The 19,813-nt window shown below is 43.2% G+C and overlaps 1 protein-coding gene across 1 annotated transcript in view; it reads right to left on the bottom strand.

Annotated features, from left to right (window-relative positions):
* Positions 1 to 8,015, bottom strand: part of CCHR1.PART0H21orf91 (chromosome chr1.part0 C21orf91 homolog) — a 593,157-nt gene extending 585,142 nt beyond the window's left edge. Inside the window, exon 1 of the mRNA XM_044068793.1 lies at positions 7,835 to 8,015. Coding sequence (XP_043924728.1) covers positions 7,835 to 7,840 — 6 coding nt within the window. The 5' untranslated portion in view covers positions 7,841 to 8,015. The remainder of the gene's footprint in view (positions 1 to 7,834) is intronic.
* Positions 8,016 to 19,813: the final 11,798 nt, after the last annotated feature.

Here is a 19,813-nt window from a genome sequence, read left to right as displayed (position 1 = left end):
ACAAAATTATCCTTGTTTCCCCTTTCCTGACCTAGAGTAGTCCAAATACAGGCTTTGCTGTATTTCCTGCACTTTGAGTTCCTGTGTTGCCCATTTCCTGTAGTGCGGGAGTTTAGAGCATTCCTATCTATCCCCTGAGTGTTGCAGCACAAGAATCTGGTAGTATATTGGCGGTAATTTCTAGCCTCTTTCAGAGTCCTGTAAAACCACGCTTTGGCACGGTTTTTGCGCTTGTTACCCTACCCAGCCAAACTCCTCATGAGTCCTGCAAGAGTGGTGCTAGCAGCAGAGAGGCTAAAAGAGTGACTGCCCTTACCTGATTAAAGTGTTTTCCATGCTACTACCTGAGCGATCTGGATCTAGCTAAACTGCGAAGTATTTCTGCTTCTTTTGAACTGTTTTAAACTGTTTAAAGTTGTTTTTGCACCTGCACTTTTAAAGTTTGTCCATTGTTTGTTACGTATTTACCTGTTGAGGCTACTGCACTCAGAAGTGCGCTAGCCTGTGTTATGTATTTATTGCATTTCTTCCTGCTGTTTGTTGCAAAGAGCTCAAAAAGATCCTTGTTTCCATCTTTCCTGACCTACAGAGTAGTCCAAATACAGGCTTTGCTGTATTCTGGACTTTTTGGAAAAGATCCTGTGTTCATTTTCTTGAAAGGGAGGCTTCTTTGTTCACCACAGTGGCAGTGGGAGCTTAGAGCTCCATTCATATTCCTGGAGGAGTGTATGCCAGCACAAGGAAATGGTCAGTTATTATTGGCCGTTTGGGCCGTTCTAGCTTCTTTCAAGTCTACCTGTATAAAACCCACTTATGGCACAGTTTTTGTGCTTGTTACTATTCAGCCAAGCTCCTCGTGGTCCTGCAGAGTGGTGCTAGCTTATGCAGAGATAAAAGAGCTGAGAAAAGTGTTTTTTCCTCTACCTGGGCAACTGTCTGATCTAAGCTAAACTGCAGAGTATTTCTACCTCTTGAACTGTTTTTAAACTGTTTAAAGTTGTTTGCACCCTGCACTTTAAAAGTTTGTCATTGCATTTTCTCTCGTTGAGGCTACACACCTCAAGTATAAAGCCTGATATTTACATATTTATTGCATTTTCCCTGCTGTTTTGTTGCAAAAAAAAACAAATCCTCCTTGTTTCCTGTTCTTTCCTGACTCTAGAGTAGTCAAATACAGGCTTTGCTGTATTCGGACTTTGGAAAAGTTCTGTAGTTGCCCATTTCATTTCTTGAATAAAGGGAGCGTTCACCAGCATTTGGGGAGCTTAGAGCAGCCTATCTTCCCAGCACAAGAATTCTGATAGTTCAAGCTTTTGGGCCAATTTCTAGCTATTCAAGTCCCCTGTATAAAACCCACTTTTTTTGCGCTTGTTACTACTCAGCTAAGCTCCTTGTGGTCCTCGCAGAGTGGTGCTAGCAGCAGAGAGGCTAAAAGAGCCATCATGCTAACCTGATATAGAGTCTTTTTTTCACTGCTACTGCTCTGGGTCGTACTGTCCGATCTTAGCTAAAGCTACCAAGTATTTCTGCTTCTTGAACTGTTTTAACTGTTTAAAGTTGTTTTTGCACCTGCCACTCCCTTTAAAGTTTGTCCTGTTTGTGTGCATATACCTGTTGAGGCTACACTCAAGTGCGCAATAGCCCGTATTATTACATATTTATTGCATTTTCCTGTCGTTTGTTGCAAAAAAGAAAAAAATATCCTTGTTTCCTGTCTTTCCCTGCAGCCTAGAGTAGTCCAAATTAGTTAGGCTTGCTGTATTCTGGACTTTTAAAGATATTCCTGTGTTGCCCATTTCCTTTCTTGGATAAGGGAGGCTTCTTTGTTCACCAGTGGCAGTGGGGAACCCCTAGAGCAGCCATATCTATCCCTCGGAGGAGTGTTCCCAGCACAAGAATCTACCGTCCTTATTGGGCCAATTTAGCTACTCTTTCGAGATCCCCTGTATAAAACTCATAGCTTTGGCATGGCTTTCGGCGATTTATGCCCATAGAGCAGCTTGTCGGGCATGCTCATTAATTGGGTTTAAAACCATTTCTCGAGCTCCACTCTTCACTTTTTCCCGCCGAACTGATCTAGTTCTCATAATAAACTACCCTATTCTACCTAAAGCCTGGCACTTCTGCTCATACTAAAAGCAATTATATAAGTCAGCACTAAAAATTAAAAGCCCCTCACAAACTCCGCGGTACCTTGTTCCCCATTTAAGTCCCTTTTTTCAATTATAAAGGAATTTAATCACTATTCTAGTATGTCCAAAGGTCAGTTGTCAATCTCCAGTCCAGCTGGGTGAATTATGAACAGCGCTACCCTCATGTAACACAGACAACCCTCCTCCCAACAAATTTGAGAGATGCAACCATACTAAGCTCTCTCCGGTACTGGTGTAACCAGTCAGGGAAGGAGAAGGAAACCATTAACTCACTAACAATTCCAGTCTCACATAGACCTACCACGACACAGCAAAACCAAACACATAAACACACAAAGAGGCTCTCTAAATAAAAATCTGCCTAATACCAAAGCAACAGACCTGCCAACCACTACCCCAAAACAAAACATGTGCAACACATAGCTCACAAAGCCCAGTGTGCCAAACAGTCACAGCCAGCATAGGCTAAACAACACACCAAGATACTTGTAATAGGTGACTCTATTAAGTCCAGGCGCGTCCCGGCCACCAGGCTGAACAAGGAGGAAGGTCATGGTGAGCTGCCTCTGTCCGGCGCCTAGGATCCGCCACATAACCCACAAGCACTCAGGTCACTCCAAGGCAAGAGCAACAAGACTCAGTCGGTATGTCCATGCAGTGTGAATGACCTGAGGCATTACTCCCTGGACTACATGAAAGAGACATGGAGGAGCTAACCTGAGGCATGTAGCCCAGGTCTGAGTATGACCCTCGGACCTTGAGCATCTTACCTCACCAAGAATGATGCCACAATATGAAGACAAGATGATCAATTTCAACAATTGGTGGTGTCATTCAAAGGGGATCTGAATGCCTGTCAGCCTGGGATGACAACCGTTCGACAAGCCACATGATTCTTTGCTGGGGACGGCTTGGCACCTGTCACAGCTTCGGATGTTGGCAAAGGCTCACCCCACATATGTGCCTTTTGTTAGGCAAGGCTCAAAAGACAAAACCCACTTCCATAGGTATCACAAGGGATAAGAAACTAAAGAGTAATGTGCTACTCAAGCGCCTGTGAAGTCTAAACATCAAGATGCATGCACTCCAAAACTCTCCTTAGCATGGAGAACATACGATATCTGTGCAGTAACATAAACTAGTTCAAGGCTCAGAGGCACCCCAGCACTACCAGGTTATACCTCATACCATGCTTTTGGCCCAAAACTTGGACCCGAACCACAAGGAGAACATCAATATTTGTCAAAGATACCCACACCTCCAGGTTGGTGGCACAGCACAAAACATCAGAGAATATCCATGTGCATCTAACAGTGGGTAGAACTGCCTTACAGTTTATAGCCTGCTGGAGCCACCCTCCAAACCCAGGAACCCACTTTCGGCCTTCCTGGGGAAAGTGAAGGTCTCTCCAAACACCATTATATTTGGAGACTTCCAACTACCCAAACATAGACTGGAAGCATTACTCACCAAGCTCCAACACCCCTAGGCCAAGGTTCCTAGAATCCTATGCTCAGACCAAGTGTATCCCTCACTGTGAATCAGACAATAAACTAATCTCACTGGATATTCACATCCATTCCCCACCCCTGCCCAAGAAAACCACAGTGAAAACCTTCTCTGAAGCAAATTCCACACTCCTCAAAACCGGTGGAGATCCTTCAAAGCGGGCCTGTGGAAAATATGGCCCCAGACACAGAATCCTTTATAAGCAGCATTCTATAGACACCTTCAGGAATGCATGGATCGGCATCACCAATCCCAGATAAAACCAAGACCCAATCCTCCAAAGGCAGTGGAGTCCTGTCTGGGCATGTTAGCCCTCAGCTCCTTCTACCACAGAGTTAAGGCTACTGCATGATGAGGCAAAATCCCAAAAGGAAGAGCATCTCTGATCAGTATTAACAAAAACTATGGAGCCTTAAAAATGTCGTCTAAAGGCCAACCCGAGAGAAAAATTGCACAGGACACTAAGGATAATCACAAGGCTTTCATTAGTTATGTTGGAACCTGGGTGGGAATTCCCAGATATGCTCAGAATTTGTCAAAATGACAAAATACACTGAACCACAGACATTTGCCAACATCCTAGCAGTGCCTTTCTCCCCACTCCCACAACAAAGGGCAAAATATCTATCCCAGCAGAGGTGCTGCCCCTGACATCTCAGATGCTCAGGTAAGGCAGCCCTCCAAAGCAAAAACACAGCATCAATGGGACCCAAGACGGTGTCCCGGGCTCTGCGTCCACTACATGAACTCAAGAGCTAAACCCAAACATAAAACTTCTTGTTCAATCTCCAATGGCCTTACTACAGGATATGTAGCCCAAAGAGTAGGCGTGCAGCAACAGTGGTCCCTCTCCACAAGGGTGGTGCCTCGGATCCTGGAAACTATCAGCCCATAAAGCCCACGACCCTAGCTTAGTCTGCAAAGCTATGGAAAGGATCATCATGGACCTCATAAATAAAGATGCTTGGGGACCTACAGACACTGGATCCTGCAGTTCGAAACGAACAGGGAGAATCCTGCTTATCTTAAACCACGGTTGATTTCTTTTGAAACAGTCACCAAGGCCATTGGATGAGGGAAGGTGGTCCACACAGCCTACCTGGACCTCAGTAAAAGCCTTGATACAATACCACACTCCGGGCATTATAGATAAGCTCACCAGCTTAAATATAAACCCTATGTCACTAGATGGGTTACAAACTGGCTCAAGGACAGAACCCACATGGATTTAGAATTGCTGGAGCCATGTCAGACTCCAAACCAGTTACAAGTGGCATCCCACAAGCAGCTCCTGGGACCTCTCTTGTTTCAGTATATATTTCGAGTACAGGCCAACATGGAAGGACTGTGGCTGACAGAATGAAGCTGCAAGGCACCATAATCGACTCTCCAGCCAACACCAGCATCCTACAAAGGGCCTCATAGAAACAGACAACTGGTGCCAGAGCCATGGCCTCAAGCTAAGCGCCAAAAGTGTATAGTCATCCCCTTTGGCAAAAACAAAGATGCCCATAAATTACCACGCAGGTGGTAATCCATTGAAATCGACGGAAGAAGTAATTAGGGACACTAGGGACTAAGTTGATAACAATCTCTCATTTAAGAAAACCAACATTGGCCAAAGTGGTTAGAAAAGAAACATTTTTATATAGCCCACCTAATCATGAGAGGGATTCACATCCCTAGATCAAGGGAGGTCATACGTGCCTCTTTACTCATCCTCATCAGGCCCATAATTGAGTACAATGCCCTTTTGGGATGTACCTTACCATTTGCAGCAACTGGAAAGACCCAAAGTACCTCACCAGGATCAAAGGGCTCAAACAGATGCCATATGCTGCCTGGTTAAAGCTCCAGCTCTACTCCTATTTGGCATACCGTAGCCTTGTCAGAAGCGATCTGTGCCTGGCTATTATAAAGCCATGTCCAACCGGAATTAATGGACATGCTGCACCTCCAGAAAATCCAAATCCCACATGCTCGAGAGACTTGAACCTCAGCACTGAAATAAATAGGACATGCTGGAGGGACAGATTCATAACAGAGGCTCCCTTCACTCTGGAATAAAATCCCAGTCCAGGTTGAGCCCAGGAGTCCCTCATTGATTTTCTCTTCAAGAGGAATCTTGATGAGTGGATGGGAGATAAATTAGAGTTTACCCGATTATCATGTGTCTTTCTGTTAAGACAGAGGCACAGTATGCTAACTTCTCGAAAAGGGCATAGCAAAATTCATTTATGCTGGGTGGCGAAGCCAGAACACACTCTGGCTAGGCTTATAAATGCCCTAGGGCAGATAGCCTGAAGGCACACTACAGTGGGGAATAGGAAATGTATCTGTTCCTCACTGTAGTGCGATCTCGGAGTTTTGTATATTTAAATAGGGGGTGGGGGGGGCGAATCTTTTTATTGGTTCGTTGAACCGTGTTTCGCGTAACTGAGTGGTCTACTGCTCTTTTTAGAATAAGTGGTATTCGATTAAAAGCAGTGCACCCCAACACACACACATTTACATATGCGTTATGTGCAATTTTCTTTTCTGCTTTCATCATAAAACAAACCAAGCAATTGCAATGCACTTTAAAGGAGAATACAGACTTTACGCTATTTAATTGGTATTTATTATTAAGCCCACAACTTCATGATCTCATCTATGAAGTCCCAAATGTTAAGGATAAGCTCACAGCTTCACACTCCAAGGTTTAATGATCATTTTGCATACATCTGTGATGGATACTTCTACAATGACATATCACTGCCATATTCTGGCCCTAAGAAAAGTATGCTGACACTCCCCTCCAAAATCATGACAGCTTACCAAATTAAGAGATAATGTTTAATTTGGAGGTCTTAGGCTAACCAGTTGAAAGTGGTAAAGTTAAGAATAGAAAAGGGCTGTTTTAACACCACATCACATACTTGACAGCAATCACTTTCCATTTTACTGCTCCATCCTAAACACAAACTTGGCCTTCACTGCATAAAACCACCATTGGAGCAAGACGCGCGTTTTCATTAGGTCTATGCATACAGATCGTCATTAAGAGTGTCCACTGAAAAAAAATAACGAAAAACAACTAAAGCATGGACCTGTTTCTGATGTTATTTATATACATAGCCTTGTAATCTGGATCGTTCTGCATGCTAAGCTACTGGTATTTCACCTCACTTCGGAACTAAAACCAACCATTCAGCACTGATCAAAACCATGTTTATAAAGTTTATACAGGACAAACAATGTGTAAACAAGCCACATTATGGTCAGGTATTAAGCCTTTTGCAGCACCTATGTGCAAAGGATATTTGTCATAAAACAAGATCAGTTAGCTAACGATGAGTGTAACATTTTTTTTGCTTATCCAGACCATGCAAGAAATGTACAGTTGCACCTAAATAAAAGCTAAACACCAATGCAGACTCACAAAGAAAAATCACGTAAAATAAAAAACAAACATCTGGCAATTAACCCTTAATTAATTATGCAACATCTGGATATTCATGAACTCATTCTCCTCATCTAGACGTCGTGTGAACACATTAACTAAAACAGATTTGTAATGTACACACAACTCAGTCGTACTGCAATGTATGTACCACTGAAAACAATGCATGGTGAAGATACAATCCCCATTTAACTGCTAACAAATGTATGCGTAAACGTGGCGATATCTTAATACGCGATTTATTATTGTTAGTGTTACCCATTCATCTCCAACAGTGATGCGGACACCTAGAATGTAACACAATTTGCTTGACGCCTCCCTACCCCCGCAAAAACTAAAACCGTTGATCCCATCTGTACACAGCTTACCTCCATGTTCAGAGAGATCTAGGAACCACTATTGTGGCACTGCATTTCGTGGTCCCTCATTCTGTAAATGAGAACTCAGTCATCAAAACCTTTAAAGTATCAATTACCAAAACGGGACACCCGATGATAGGGATGACATTTCCCACACTTGCAACAGTAAAAGACCACAAAAAATAAACACAACAGAACAAAAACACTATACTACACCAAATGATGCCCTCGACATAAAAGAAAAACTACGCTACATCAGCAGTAAAAAAAAAAAGTAAACACAATGAGGCAGAGTAGCAGAAAAGACACGCAACATCTACGAGACCTCATTAATGTACTAAACACGTATGACACTTTTAACACATACTTACCAGCATCAACAGTACTGTCTTGTCAACCACTGAGTAACTACCCCAGCGACGTTATCCCAACCCCCAAGTGTCCCTACTGGGTACTACCGTTCTACTAACCGATTTCGACTCTTACAATCCCCGTCACCTGTGTCAGAGCGAAACAGCCGGTTGTACCAAAATGACTAGTGAGGGAGGGGAGAATGTACTGACAGCAAACGTCTTAATTTTAAGAATTTCACATCCAGACGCGCGTTGTACAAATGTGCGTCTTTCGCCGATGTATAATAAATGCTTATTAAACAAAAGTGGCTGTATGCCTTAATCTTTATGTAAAAAGAGTCCCCCCCCCCTCGCTACAAGTTGCATTCCTTTAACCCTTCGGTCGGCTATGTTGTGAAGTAGTGGAACGCTGTTTGTGGTGGAGGTGTATTACTCAATTGTGTTTTGCATTGAGATGACGACAACATAAACGTGATTTATTGTCCTGCCCAAGCTGCTTCTCTTTTAGTTTCGCTTAATCGTTTTACTTTACATCGTAGAGGAACTTGTATATATACAGGGTTACATTTTTGTTTGTAGGAGAGATCTTAGTTTATTACATTAATGTACAAAGTACATAATAGCTTTTGTAGTTCAAAAAGTTTTAACATGGACGTTAGATAATTGCTTCGCAGTCTTCACCTCTAGCGTGTGTAATTAAAATTTCGGAATTTATGTATTGTGTACTTTTATGTATTTATGTACTGCGCGCCAACAGGAAGGTTAAACATTATATTTGACTGTCCGGTCGTCACATTAACCGCTTGTAAAGTATATATATATATATATATATATATAATTTTACTTTTTTTCTATATTTCCAACCCAGCTAATAGTAATAGTACAACACATGTTGATATAAAAATAAATGCCCTAACGCCCCCAGTCTCTCACTGGTTGCCAAAAGGAAAACCAGTTTATGTTAATCCACAAGATGCGTGTTGTCGTTAATTGTTTTTTTATTTATTTTACATTTGTTGACAGGGCTAGTCTAACTGGATACATGTCCATTTTCAGTAGAGGCCCCGGGGATTAAAGCTCCAAGATTAAACGAGTATACATTAAAAAAAAGTAAATGTAAAACATAAAATAGTACATGTTAATATCAGTAGTACAATAATGCATTTGGTTAACATAATAGGAATTAACATGAAAAAACAGTCTATGCATATCAAGCTAAAAAATGACTGAATAAAATATTGCTGTAGGCTTACACACCTTCACATGCACACATAATACATGAACGCACAACTCAAACATATTTACATGCCCATACTTGTGTGGACTTGAGCATACAGGTGGATACAGGCAACGAAATAGAATGTAGCATCCGAAAGATATGTTTGCAAATTGTGGCAATACGCTAGATGTGGAAACAATTTGACTGAGGTATATAGGTTGAATTAAGTTCCGTGGAGTGGTAGGGAAGAGATGAAAGACCCTAAGTAATTATTTTGTTTGTACCAAAATTCACACACGAATAACATAGATGGCATATGTACAAGATCATTTAGTGAGAGGATGCCAAGTCATCTTACTAGGTGGATGGTTGGGAAGGGAGAAAAAAAATGATCAGTATGCTATGCAGTTAGTGTTAATCGGGGTTAGTACAAGGGTAAAGCCATTGTGCCTTAAGGAGTAGTTTTAGTTGGTGCTTAAAAAGTGGTAATGATGGAAGAAGTTGTAGGTGGGGAGTCTATTCCAAAACTTACCCACGAAATTTGAGAAAAGCGAGTCCCCTGCTTTATTATAGGATTTCTGGATGTTTACTTGTAATTTATTTGCAGAGAGAAGGGTAGTGAGGTTTCTGTAGGGAGAGATTAGGCTTTTGAGAATAGGAGTATTGTTAGGATGAAAGAGTATCTTATGGGAGATTGTAACTTGTTGAAATATAAGCTGGTTTTGGAGTTCTAGCCAACCTAGCTGTTTAAGATTTATACAGTGATGTGTTCTATATGGTGAACCTGTGGCAAATCTAGCAATGTTATTATAGGAAGTTGCGAGTTTGCTTAGGTTAGATTTGGAAAGATTAGTATAAATAGATGCATAGAGGAGGGTAGAAATAAGGTGGGTGTGGGCAATGGTGGTTCTAGCTTCAGAGGTAAGGAAGGATTTAATCCTATAGAGTGAGCCAAGTTTTCTATTAACTGTTTTCATAATGGTGTTAATATGATTGTCAAAGCTAAGATGTTGCTCAATGTGTTGTGGTGCAATGGGTTGACAATGCAGAGTGGTGCTAGCAGCAGAGAGGCTAAAAGAGTAACTGCTAACCTGATAAAAGTGTTTTTTTTTCCTGCTACTACCTGGACGACTGTCCGATCTAGCTAAACTGCAAGTATTTCTGCTTCCTGAACTGTTTTAAACTTGTTTTTGCACCTGCACTTTTAAAGTTTGTCCTGTTTGTTGCATTTAGCTGTTGAGGCTACACACTCAAGTGTGCTAGCCTGTGTTACATATTTATTGCATTTTCCTGCTGTTTGTTGAAAAAAAAAAATATCCTTGTTTCCGTCTTTCCTGACCTAGAGTAGTCTAAATACAGGCTTTGCTGTATTCTGGACTTTTGGAAAGTTCCTGTGTTGCCCATTTCCTTTCTTGGATAAAGGGAGGCTTCTTTGTTCACCAGTGGCAGTGGGGAGCTTAGAGCAGCCTATCTATCCCTGGAGGAGTGTTCCCAGCACAAGAATCTGGTAGTCTATTGGCCGTTTTGGGCCAATTTCTAGCTCTTTCAAGTCCCCCTGTATAAAACCTGCTTTGGCTCGGTTTTTGCGCTTGTTACTACTCAGCCAATCTCCTCATGGTCCTGCAGAGTGGTGCTAGCAGCAGAGAGGCTAAAAGAGCGACTGCTAACCTGATAAAAGTGTTTTTTTTCCTGCTACTACCTGGGCGACTGTCCGATCTAGCTAAACTGCAAGTCTTTCTGCTCCTTGAACTGTTTTAAACTGTTTAAAGTTGTTTTTGCACCTGCACTTTTAAAGTTTGTCCTGTTTGTTGCATTTAGCTGTTGAGGCTACACACTCAAGTGCGCTAGCCTGTGTTACATATTTATTGCATTTTACTGCTGTTTGTTGCAAAAAAGAAAAAAAAATCCTTGTTTCCCGTCTTTCCTAACCTAGAGTAGTCCAAATACATGCTTTGCTGTATTCTGGACTTTTGGAAAGTTCCTGTGTTGCCCATTTCCTTTCTTGGATAAAGGGAGGCTTCTTTGTTCACCAGTGGCAGTGGGGAGCTTAGAGCAGCCTATCTATCCCTGGAGGAGTGTTCCCAGCACAAGAATCTGGTAGTCTATTGGCCGTTTTGGGCCAATTTCTAGCTCTTTCAAGTCCCCCTGTATAAAACCTGCTTTGGCGCGGTTTTTGCACTTGTTACTACTCAGCCAAGCTCCTCGTGGCCCTGCAGAGTGGTACTAGCAGCAGAGAGGCTAAAAGAGCGACTGCTTACCTGATAAAAGTGTTTTTTTCCTGCTACTACCTGGGCGACTGTCCGATCTAGCTAAACTGCAAGTCTATCTGCTCCTTGAACTGTTTTAAACTGTTTAAAATGTTTTTGCACCTGCACTTTTAAAGTTTGTCCTGTTTGTTGCATTTAGCTGTTGAGGCTACACACTCAAGTGTGCTAGCCTGTGTTACATATTTATTGCATTTTCCTGCTGTTTGTTGCAAAAAAGAAAAAAAAATATCCTTGTTTCCCGTCTTTCCTGACCTAGAGTAGTCTAAATACAGGCTTTGCTGTATTCTGGACTTTTGGAAAGTTCCTGTGTTGCCCATTTCCTTTCTTGGATAAAGGGAGGCTTCTTTGTTCACCAGTGGCAGTGGGGAGCTTAGAGCAGCCTATCTATCCCTGGAGGAGTGTTCCCAGCACAAGAATCTGGTAGTCTATTGGCCGTTTTGGGCCAATTTCTAGCTCTTTCAAGTCCCCCTGTATAAAACCTGCTTTGGCTCGGTTTTTGCGCTTGTTACTACTCAGCCAATCTCCTCGTGGTCCTGCAGAGTGGTGCTAGCAGCAGAGAGGCTAAAAGAGCGACTGCTAACCTGATAAAAGTGTTTTTTTCCTGCTACTACCTGGGCGACTGTCCGATCTAGCTAAACTGCAAGTCTTTCTGCTCCTTGAACTGTTTTAAACTGTTTAAAGTTGTTTTTGCACCTGCACTTTTAAAGTTTGTCCTGTTTGTTGCATTTAGCTGTTGAGGCTACACACTCAAGTGCGCTAGCCTGTGTTACATATTTATTGCATTTTCCTGCTGTTTGTTGCAAAAAAGAAAAAAAAATTATCCTTGTTTCCCGTCTTTCCTGACCTAGAATAGTCTAAATACAGGCTTTGCTGTATTCTGGACTTTTGGAAAGTTCCTGTGTTGCCCATTTCCTTTCTTGGATAAAGGGAGGCTTCTTTGTTCACCAGTGGCAGTGGGGAGCTTAGAGCAGCCTATCTATCCCTGGAGGAGTGTTCCCAGCACAAGAATCTGGTAGTCTATTGGCCGTTTTGGGCCAATTTCTAGCTCTTTCAAGTCCCCCTGTATAAAACCCGCTTTGGCGCTGTTTTTGCACTTGTTACTACTCAGCCAATCTCCTCGTGGTCCTGCAGAGTGGTGCTAGCAGCAGAGAGGCTAAAAGAGCGACTGTTTACCTGATAAAAGTTTTTTTATTCCAGCTACTACCTGGGCGACTGTCGATCTAGCTAAACTGCAAGTATTTCTGCTTCTTGAACTGTTTTAAACTGTTTAAAGTTGTTTTTGCACCTGTACTTTTAAAGGTTGTCCTGTTTGTTGCATATACCTGTTGAGGCTACACACTCAAGTGTGCTAACCTGGGCTACATATTTATTGCATTTTCCTGCTGTTAGTTGCAAAAAAGAAAAACAACAAAAAAAATCCTTGTTTCCCATCATTCCTGACCTAGAGTAGTCCAAATACAGGCCTTGCTGTATTCTGGACTTTTGGAAAGTTCCTGTGTTGCCCATTTCCTTTCTTGGATAAAGGGAGGCTTTTTTGTTCACCAGTGGCAGTGGGGAGCTTAAAGCAGCCTATCTATCCATGGAGGAGTGTTCCCAGCACAAGAATCTGGTAGTCTATTGGCCGTTTTGGGCCAATTTCTAGCTCTTTCAAGTCCCCCTGTATAAAACCTGCTTTGGCGTGGTTTTTGCGATTGTTACTACTCAGCCAATCTCCCCGTGGTCCTGCAGAGTGGTGCTAGCAGCAGAGAGGCTAAAAGAGCGACTGCTAACCTGATAAAAGTGTTTTTTTCCTGATACTACCTGGGGGACTGTCCGATCTAGCTAAACTGCAAGTATTTCTGCTTCCTGAACTGTTTTAAACTGTTTACATTTGTTTTTGCACCTGCAATCTTAAAGTTTGTCCTGCTTGTTGCATATACCTGTTGAGGCTACACACTCATGTGTGCTAGCCTGTGTTACATATTTATTGCATTTTCCTGCTGTTTGTTGCAAAAAAGAAAAAAAAATATCCTTGTTTCCCGTCTTTCCTGACCTAGAGTAGTCTAAATACAGGCTTTGCTGTATTCTGGACTTTTGGAAAGTTCCTGTGTTGCCCATTTCCTTTCTTGGATAAAGGGAGGCTTCTTTGTTCACCAGTGGCAGTGGGGAGCTTAGAGCAGCCTATCTATCCCTGGAGGAGTGTTCCCAGCACAAGAATCTGGTAGTCTATTGGCCGTTTTGGGCCAATTTCTAGCTCTCTTTCAAGTCCGCCTGTATAAAACCTGCTTTGGCGCGGTTTTTGCGCTTGTTACTACTCAGCCAATCTCCTCGTGGTCCTGCAGAGTGGTGCTAGCAGCAGAGAGGCTAAAAGAGTGACTGCTAACCTGATAAAAGTGTTTTTTTCCTGCTACTACCTGGACGACTGTCCGATCTAGCAAAACTGCAAGTCTTTCTGCTCCTTGAACTGTTTTAAACTGTTTAAAGTTGTTTTTGCACCTGCACTTTTAAAGTTTGTCCTGTTTGTTGCATTTAGCTGTTGAGGCTACACACTCAAGTGCTTAGCCTGTGTTACATATTTATTGCATTTCCTGCTGTTTGTTGCAAAAAGAAAAAAAAATTATCCTTGTTTCCCGTCTTTCCTGACCTAGAATAGTCTAAATACAGGCTTTGCTGTATTCTGGACTTTTGGAAAGTTCCTGTGTTGCCCATTTCCTTTCTTGGATAAAGGGAGGCTTCTTTGTTCACCAGTGGCAGTGGGGGAGCTTAGAGCAGCCTATCTATCCCTGGAGGAGTGTTCCCAGCACAAGAATCTGGTAGTCTATTGGCCGTTTTGGGCCAATTTCTAGCTCTTTCAAGTCCCCCTGTATAAAACCTGCTTTGGCTCGGTTTTTGTGCTTGTTACTACTCAGCCAATCTCCTCGTGGTCCTGCAGAGTGGTGCTAGCAGCAGAGAGGCTAAAAGAGCGACTGCTAACCTGATAAAAAATTTTTTTTTTCCTGCTACTGCCTGGGCGACTGTCCGATCTAGCTAAACTGCAAGTATTTCTGCTTCTTGAACTGTTTTAAACTGTTTAAAGTTGTTTTTGCACCTGCACTTTTAAAGTTTGTCCTGTTTGTTGCATATACCTGTTAAGGCTACACACTCAAGTGCGCTAACCTGTGTTACATATTTATTGCATTTTCCTGCTGTTTGTTGCAAAAAAGAAAAAAAAATCCTTGTTTCCCGTCTTTCCTGACCTAGAATAGTCTAAATACAGGCTTTGCTGTATTCTGGACTTTTGGAAAGTTCCTGTGTTGCCCATTTCCTTTCTTGGATAAAGGGAGGCTTCTTTGTTCACAAGTGGCAGTGGGGGAGCTTAGAGCAGCCTATCTATCCCTGGAGGAGTGTTCCCAGCACAAGAATCTGGTAGTCTATTGGCCGTTTTGGGCCAATTTCTAGCTCTTTCAAGTCCCCCTGTATAAAACCTGCTTTGGCTCGGTTTTTGCGCTTGTTACTACTCAGCCAATCTCCTCGTGGTCCTGCAGAGTGGTGCTAGCAGCAGAGAGGCTAAAAGAGCGACTGCTAACCTGATAAAAGTGTTTTTTTCCTGATACTACCTGGGGGACTGTCCGATCTAGCTAAACTGCAAGTCTTTCTGCTCCTTGAACTGTTTTAAACTGTTTAAAGTTGTTTTTGCACCTGCACTTTTAAAGTTTGTCCTGTTTGTTGCATTTAGCTGTTGAGGCTACACACTCAAGTGCGCTAGCCTGTGTTACATATTTATTGCATTTTCCTGCTGTTTGTTGCAAAAAAGAAAAAAAAAATATCCTTGTTTCCCGTCTTTCCTGACCTAGAATAGTCTAAATACAGGCTTTGCTGTATTTTGGACTTTTGGAAAGTTCCTGTGTTGCCCATTTCCTTTCTTGGATAAAGGGAGGCTTCTTTGTTCACCAGTGGCAGTGGGGGAGCTTAGAGCAGCCTATCTATCCCTGGAGGAGTGTTCCCAGCACAAGAATCTGGTAGTCTATTGGCCGTTTTGGGCCAATTTCTAGCTCTTTCAAGTCCCCCTGTATAAAACCTGCTTTGGCTCGGTTTTTGCGCTTGTTACTACTCAGCCAATCTCCTCGTGGTCCTGCAGAGTGGTGCTAGCAGCAGAGAGGCTAAAAGAGCGACTGCTAACCTGATAAAAAATTTTTTTTTCCTGCTACTGCCTGGGCGACTGTCCGATCTAGCTAAACTGCAAGTATTTCTGCTTCTTGAACTGTTTTAAACTGTTTAAAGTTGTTTTTGCACCTGCACTTTTAAAGTTTGTCCTGTTTGTTGCATATACCTGTTAAGGCTACACACTCAAGTGCGCTAACCTGTGTTACATATTTATTGCATTTTCCTGCTGTTTGTTGCAAAAAAGAAAAAAAAATCCTTGTTTCCCGTCTTTCCTGACCTAGAGTAGTCCAAATACAGGCTTTGCTGTATTCTGGACTTTTGGAAAGTTCCTATGTTGCCCATTTCCTTTCTTAGATAAAGGGAGGCTTCTTTGTTCACCAGTGGCAGTGGGGAGCTTAGAGCAGCCTATCTATCCCTGGAGGAGTGTTCCCAGCACAATAATCTGGTAGTCTGTTGACTGTTTGGGCTAATTTCTAGCTCTTTCTAGTCCCCCCGTATAAAACCCGCTTTGGCGCGGCTTTGTGCAATTTTGCGCATAGTGCATCATCGGGCAGCTCCACTTAATTGGGTTTAAACCATTCTCGGCTCCACAAAGTCTGCTCTTCACTTTTTCCCTTAGAACTGATCTAGTTCTCATAATAAATACCCTATTCCTACTCTAAAGCCTGGCACTTGCTCACTAAAGCAATTATATAAGTCAGCACTAAAAAATTAAAAGCACTACACCCTCACAAACTCCCCTTGAGTACCTTGTTCCCCACTGGCCCTTTTTTCAATTATAAAGGAATTCCCAATACTATTCTAGCATGTCCAAAGGTCAGTTGTCAATCTCCTCTCCGGTCCAGCTGGTGAATCTGGGAATCTTGAGACAATGTTACAACTGCCTCATGTACACAGACAACCCTCTCCTCCTCTCAACAAATTCCAACACATGTGAGAGATGCAACCATATAGACAAACTGGAGGCTAAGCTCTCTCAACTCAGTACTGGCATAACCAGTCAGGAGGAGAAGGAAACCACACTCACTACAATTCCAGTCTCACATAGACCTACCACGACAGCAAACCAAACACATAAACACACAAAAACATACTCGGAGGCTCTAAATAAAAATCTGCCTAAGCAGCAGAGACCTCCAAAGCAGACACCCAAGCAACTGCCACCCCAAAACAAAACACGTGCAACACATATCTCACAAAGCCAGTGTGCCGAACAGTCACAGCCCTTAAGGCAAAACAACACACCTGATACACTTGTAATAGGTGACTCTATCTTCAGGCACACTGTCATCCCACTCACCAGGCTGAACAAGGAGAAGGTCATGGTGAGCTGCCTGTCGGGCACTAGGATCCGCCACATAACACAAGCACTCAGGTCACTCCAAGGCAAGTACAAATATGACTCAGTCATTTTCCATGCTGGTGTGAATGACCTGAGACGTACCTCCTTGGACTACATGAAAAGAGACATAGAGGAGCTCTCTGAGCATGTAGCCCAGGCCGGTATGACCCTGACCTTGAGTAGCATCTTACCCTCACCAAGAATGATGCCACAATATGAAGACAAGATGATCAATTTCAACAATTGGCTTAAGTATTGGTGTCATTCAAAGGGGATCCAATGCCTGTCAGCCTGGGATGACATGCTCGACAAGCCACAATGCTTCTCTAGGGACGGCTTGCACCTGTCACCCCTGGGCTTTCGGATATTGGCAAAGGCTCTTGCCACCCCCATGGTGCCTTTTTTAGGCAAGGCTCAAAAGACAAACCCATATCCATAGGTATCACAAGGGATAATAAAATAAGAGTAATGCTACTCAACGTCAGAAGTCTAAACCTGAAGATGCACGCACTCAAAACTCTCCTTAGCATGGAGAACATCGATATCTGTGCAGTAACAGAAACCTTGTTCAAGGCTCCCGAGAGCACCCCAGCACTACCAGGTTATACCTCATGCCATGCTTTTCAGCCCCAAAACTTGGACCGAACCACAAAAGGAGGGGGAGTATCAATATTCGTCCAAGATACCCACACCTCCAGGTTGGTGGCACAGCACGAAGCATCAGAGACTATCCATGTGCAACTAACAGTGGGTAAAACTGCCTTCCAGTTTATAGCCTGCTACAGACCACCCTCCCAAACCCAGGAACCCCACTCGGCCTTCCTGAGAACACTGGAAAATATGAAGGTCTCTCCAAACACCATTATATTGGGCGACTTCAACTACCCAAACATAGACTGGGAGCATTACTCTAGCTCCAACACCCTAGCCCAAAGGTTCCTAGAATTTATAAACACAAATGCAGTGGAACAACTTGTTACCACTCTCACAAGAGGGGAAAACATACTGGACCTGATCATCACCAACATGGGGGCTCTATGCTCCAGACCAGAAGTGTATCCCTCACTGGTAAGATCAGACCTTAAACTAATCTCACTGGATATTCACACCCTGACCCCCTCCTGCCCAGAAAACCACAGTGAAAAACTTCTCTAAAACAAATTTCACACTCCTCAAAACCAAGGTAGAATCCTTCAAAGCCCCGGGCCTGTGGAAAATATGGCCCAGACCGCAGAATCCTTTATAAACGCATTCTATGAACACCTTCAGGAATGCATGGATCATGCAATCCCAAATAAAACCGAGACCCAATCCTCCAAAGGCAGGCGTCCTGTCTGGTGGACCCCAGCCATAAACAAACTATACAATAGAAGGAGGATGCTACTACATGATAGAGCAAAATCCCAGAAAGGGAAGGGATCTCTGATCAGTATTAGCAAAAAACTACGGGCACTCATAAAATCGTCTAAGGCCAGCTTCGAGAGAAAAATTGCATAGGACACTAAGGATAATCACAAGGCTTTCTTTAGTTATGTTAGGAACCTGGGTGGGAATTCCCAGATATGCTCAGAATTAGTCCAAAATGACAAAAAATACACCAAACCCACAGACATTGCCAACATCCTAGCTCACAGGTTCAGCGCAAACATCTCCCCCCCTCCCCACCAAAAGGGCAATATCTATCCCAGCAGAGTGCTGCCCCCCTGACATCTCAGATGCTCAGGTAAGAGCCACCCTCTTCAAAGCAAAAAACATAGCATCAATGGGACCAGATGGTGTCCTGGGCTGCGTCCTACATGAACTCCAAGAAGAGCTAAACCCAAACATAAAACTACTGTTCACTCTCAGCCTTACTACAGGATATGTAACCAAACAGTGGCGTACAGCAACAGTGGTCCCTCTCCACAAAGGTGGTGCCTCAATGGATCCTGGAAACTATCACCCCATAAGCCTGACTAGCTTGGTCTGCAAAGCTATGGAAAGGATCATCATGGACATCATAAATAAAGATATTGGGGACCTACAGACACTGGATCCTACCCAGTTCTGCTTTGTTAAGGGCAGATCCTGCCTCTTAAACCTGGTCGATTTCTTTGAAACAGTCACAAAGGCCATTGATGAGGGGAAGGTGGTCCACACAGCCTACCTGGACCTCGCAAAAGCCTTCGATACAATACCCCACTCGGGCATTATAGATAAGCTCACCACCTTAAATATAAACCCGTATGTCACTGGATGGGTTGCAAACTGGCTCAAGGACAGAACCCACATGGTTAGAATTGCTGGAGCCATGTCAGACTCCAAACCAGTTACAAATGGCATGCCACAAGGCTCAGTCCTGGGACCTCTCTTGTTCGGTATATATTTCTTGGAGGTACAGGCCAACATGGAAGGACTGTGGCTGACCAAGTTCACAGATGACTGCAAACTAGGCGCCATAATCGGCTCTCCAGCTGACACAAGCATCCTACAAAAGGGCCTCATAGAAACAGACAACTGGTGCCAGAGCCATGGCCTCAAGCTAAATGCCAAAAAGTGTATAGTCATCCCCTTTGGCAAAAACAAAGTGCCCACAAATTACCAGATAGGTGGTAATCCATTAAGTATGGAAGAAGTAATTAGGGACCTGGGGATCCAAGTTGATAGCAATCTCTTATTTGAAAACCACGTGGCCAAAGTGGTTAGAAAAACATTTTATATAGCCCACCTAATCATGAAGGGATTCACATCTAGATCAGGGGAGGTCATCGTGCCTCTTTACTCATCCCTCATCAGGCCCATAATTGAGTACAATGCCCCTTTTGGGATGTACCTTACTAGACACCTGCAGCAACTGGAAAGACCCCAAAAGTACCTCACCAAGAGGATCAAAGGGCTCAAACAAATGCCATATTCTGCCCGGTTAAAGAAACTCCAGCTCTACTCAGTGGCATACCGCCTGCTCAGAGGCGATCTGTGCCTGACGTATAAAGCCATGTCCAACCTGGAATTAATGGACATGCTGCACCTCAGAAAATCCAAATCCCATCGAGCTACGCGCTAGAGAG

The sequence above is a fragment of the Protopterus annectens genome, chromosome 1.part0 (assembly GCF_019279795.1).
Source record: "Protopterus annectens isolate FY-2018-M chromosome 1.part0, PAN1.0, whole genome shotgun sequence".
NCBI classification, from domain to species: domain Eukaryota; kingdom Metazoa; phylum Chordata; order Ceratodontiformes; family Protopteridae; genus Protopterus; species Protopterus annectens.
The sequence above is the reverse complement of the archived record's forward strand: the minus strand, read 5'-3'. Positions and strand labels throughout refer to the sequence as shown.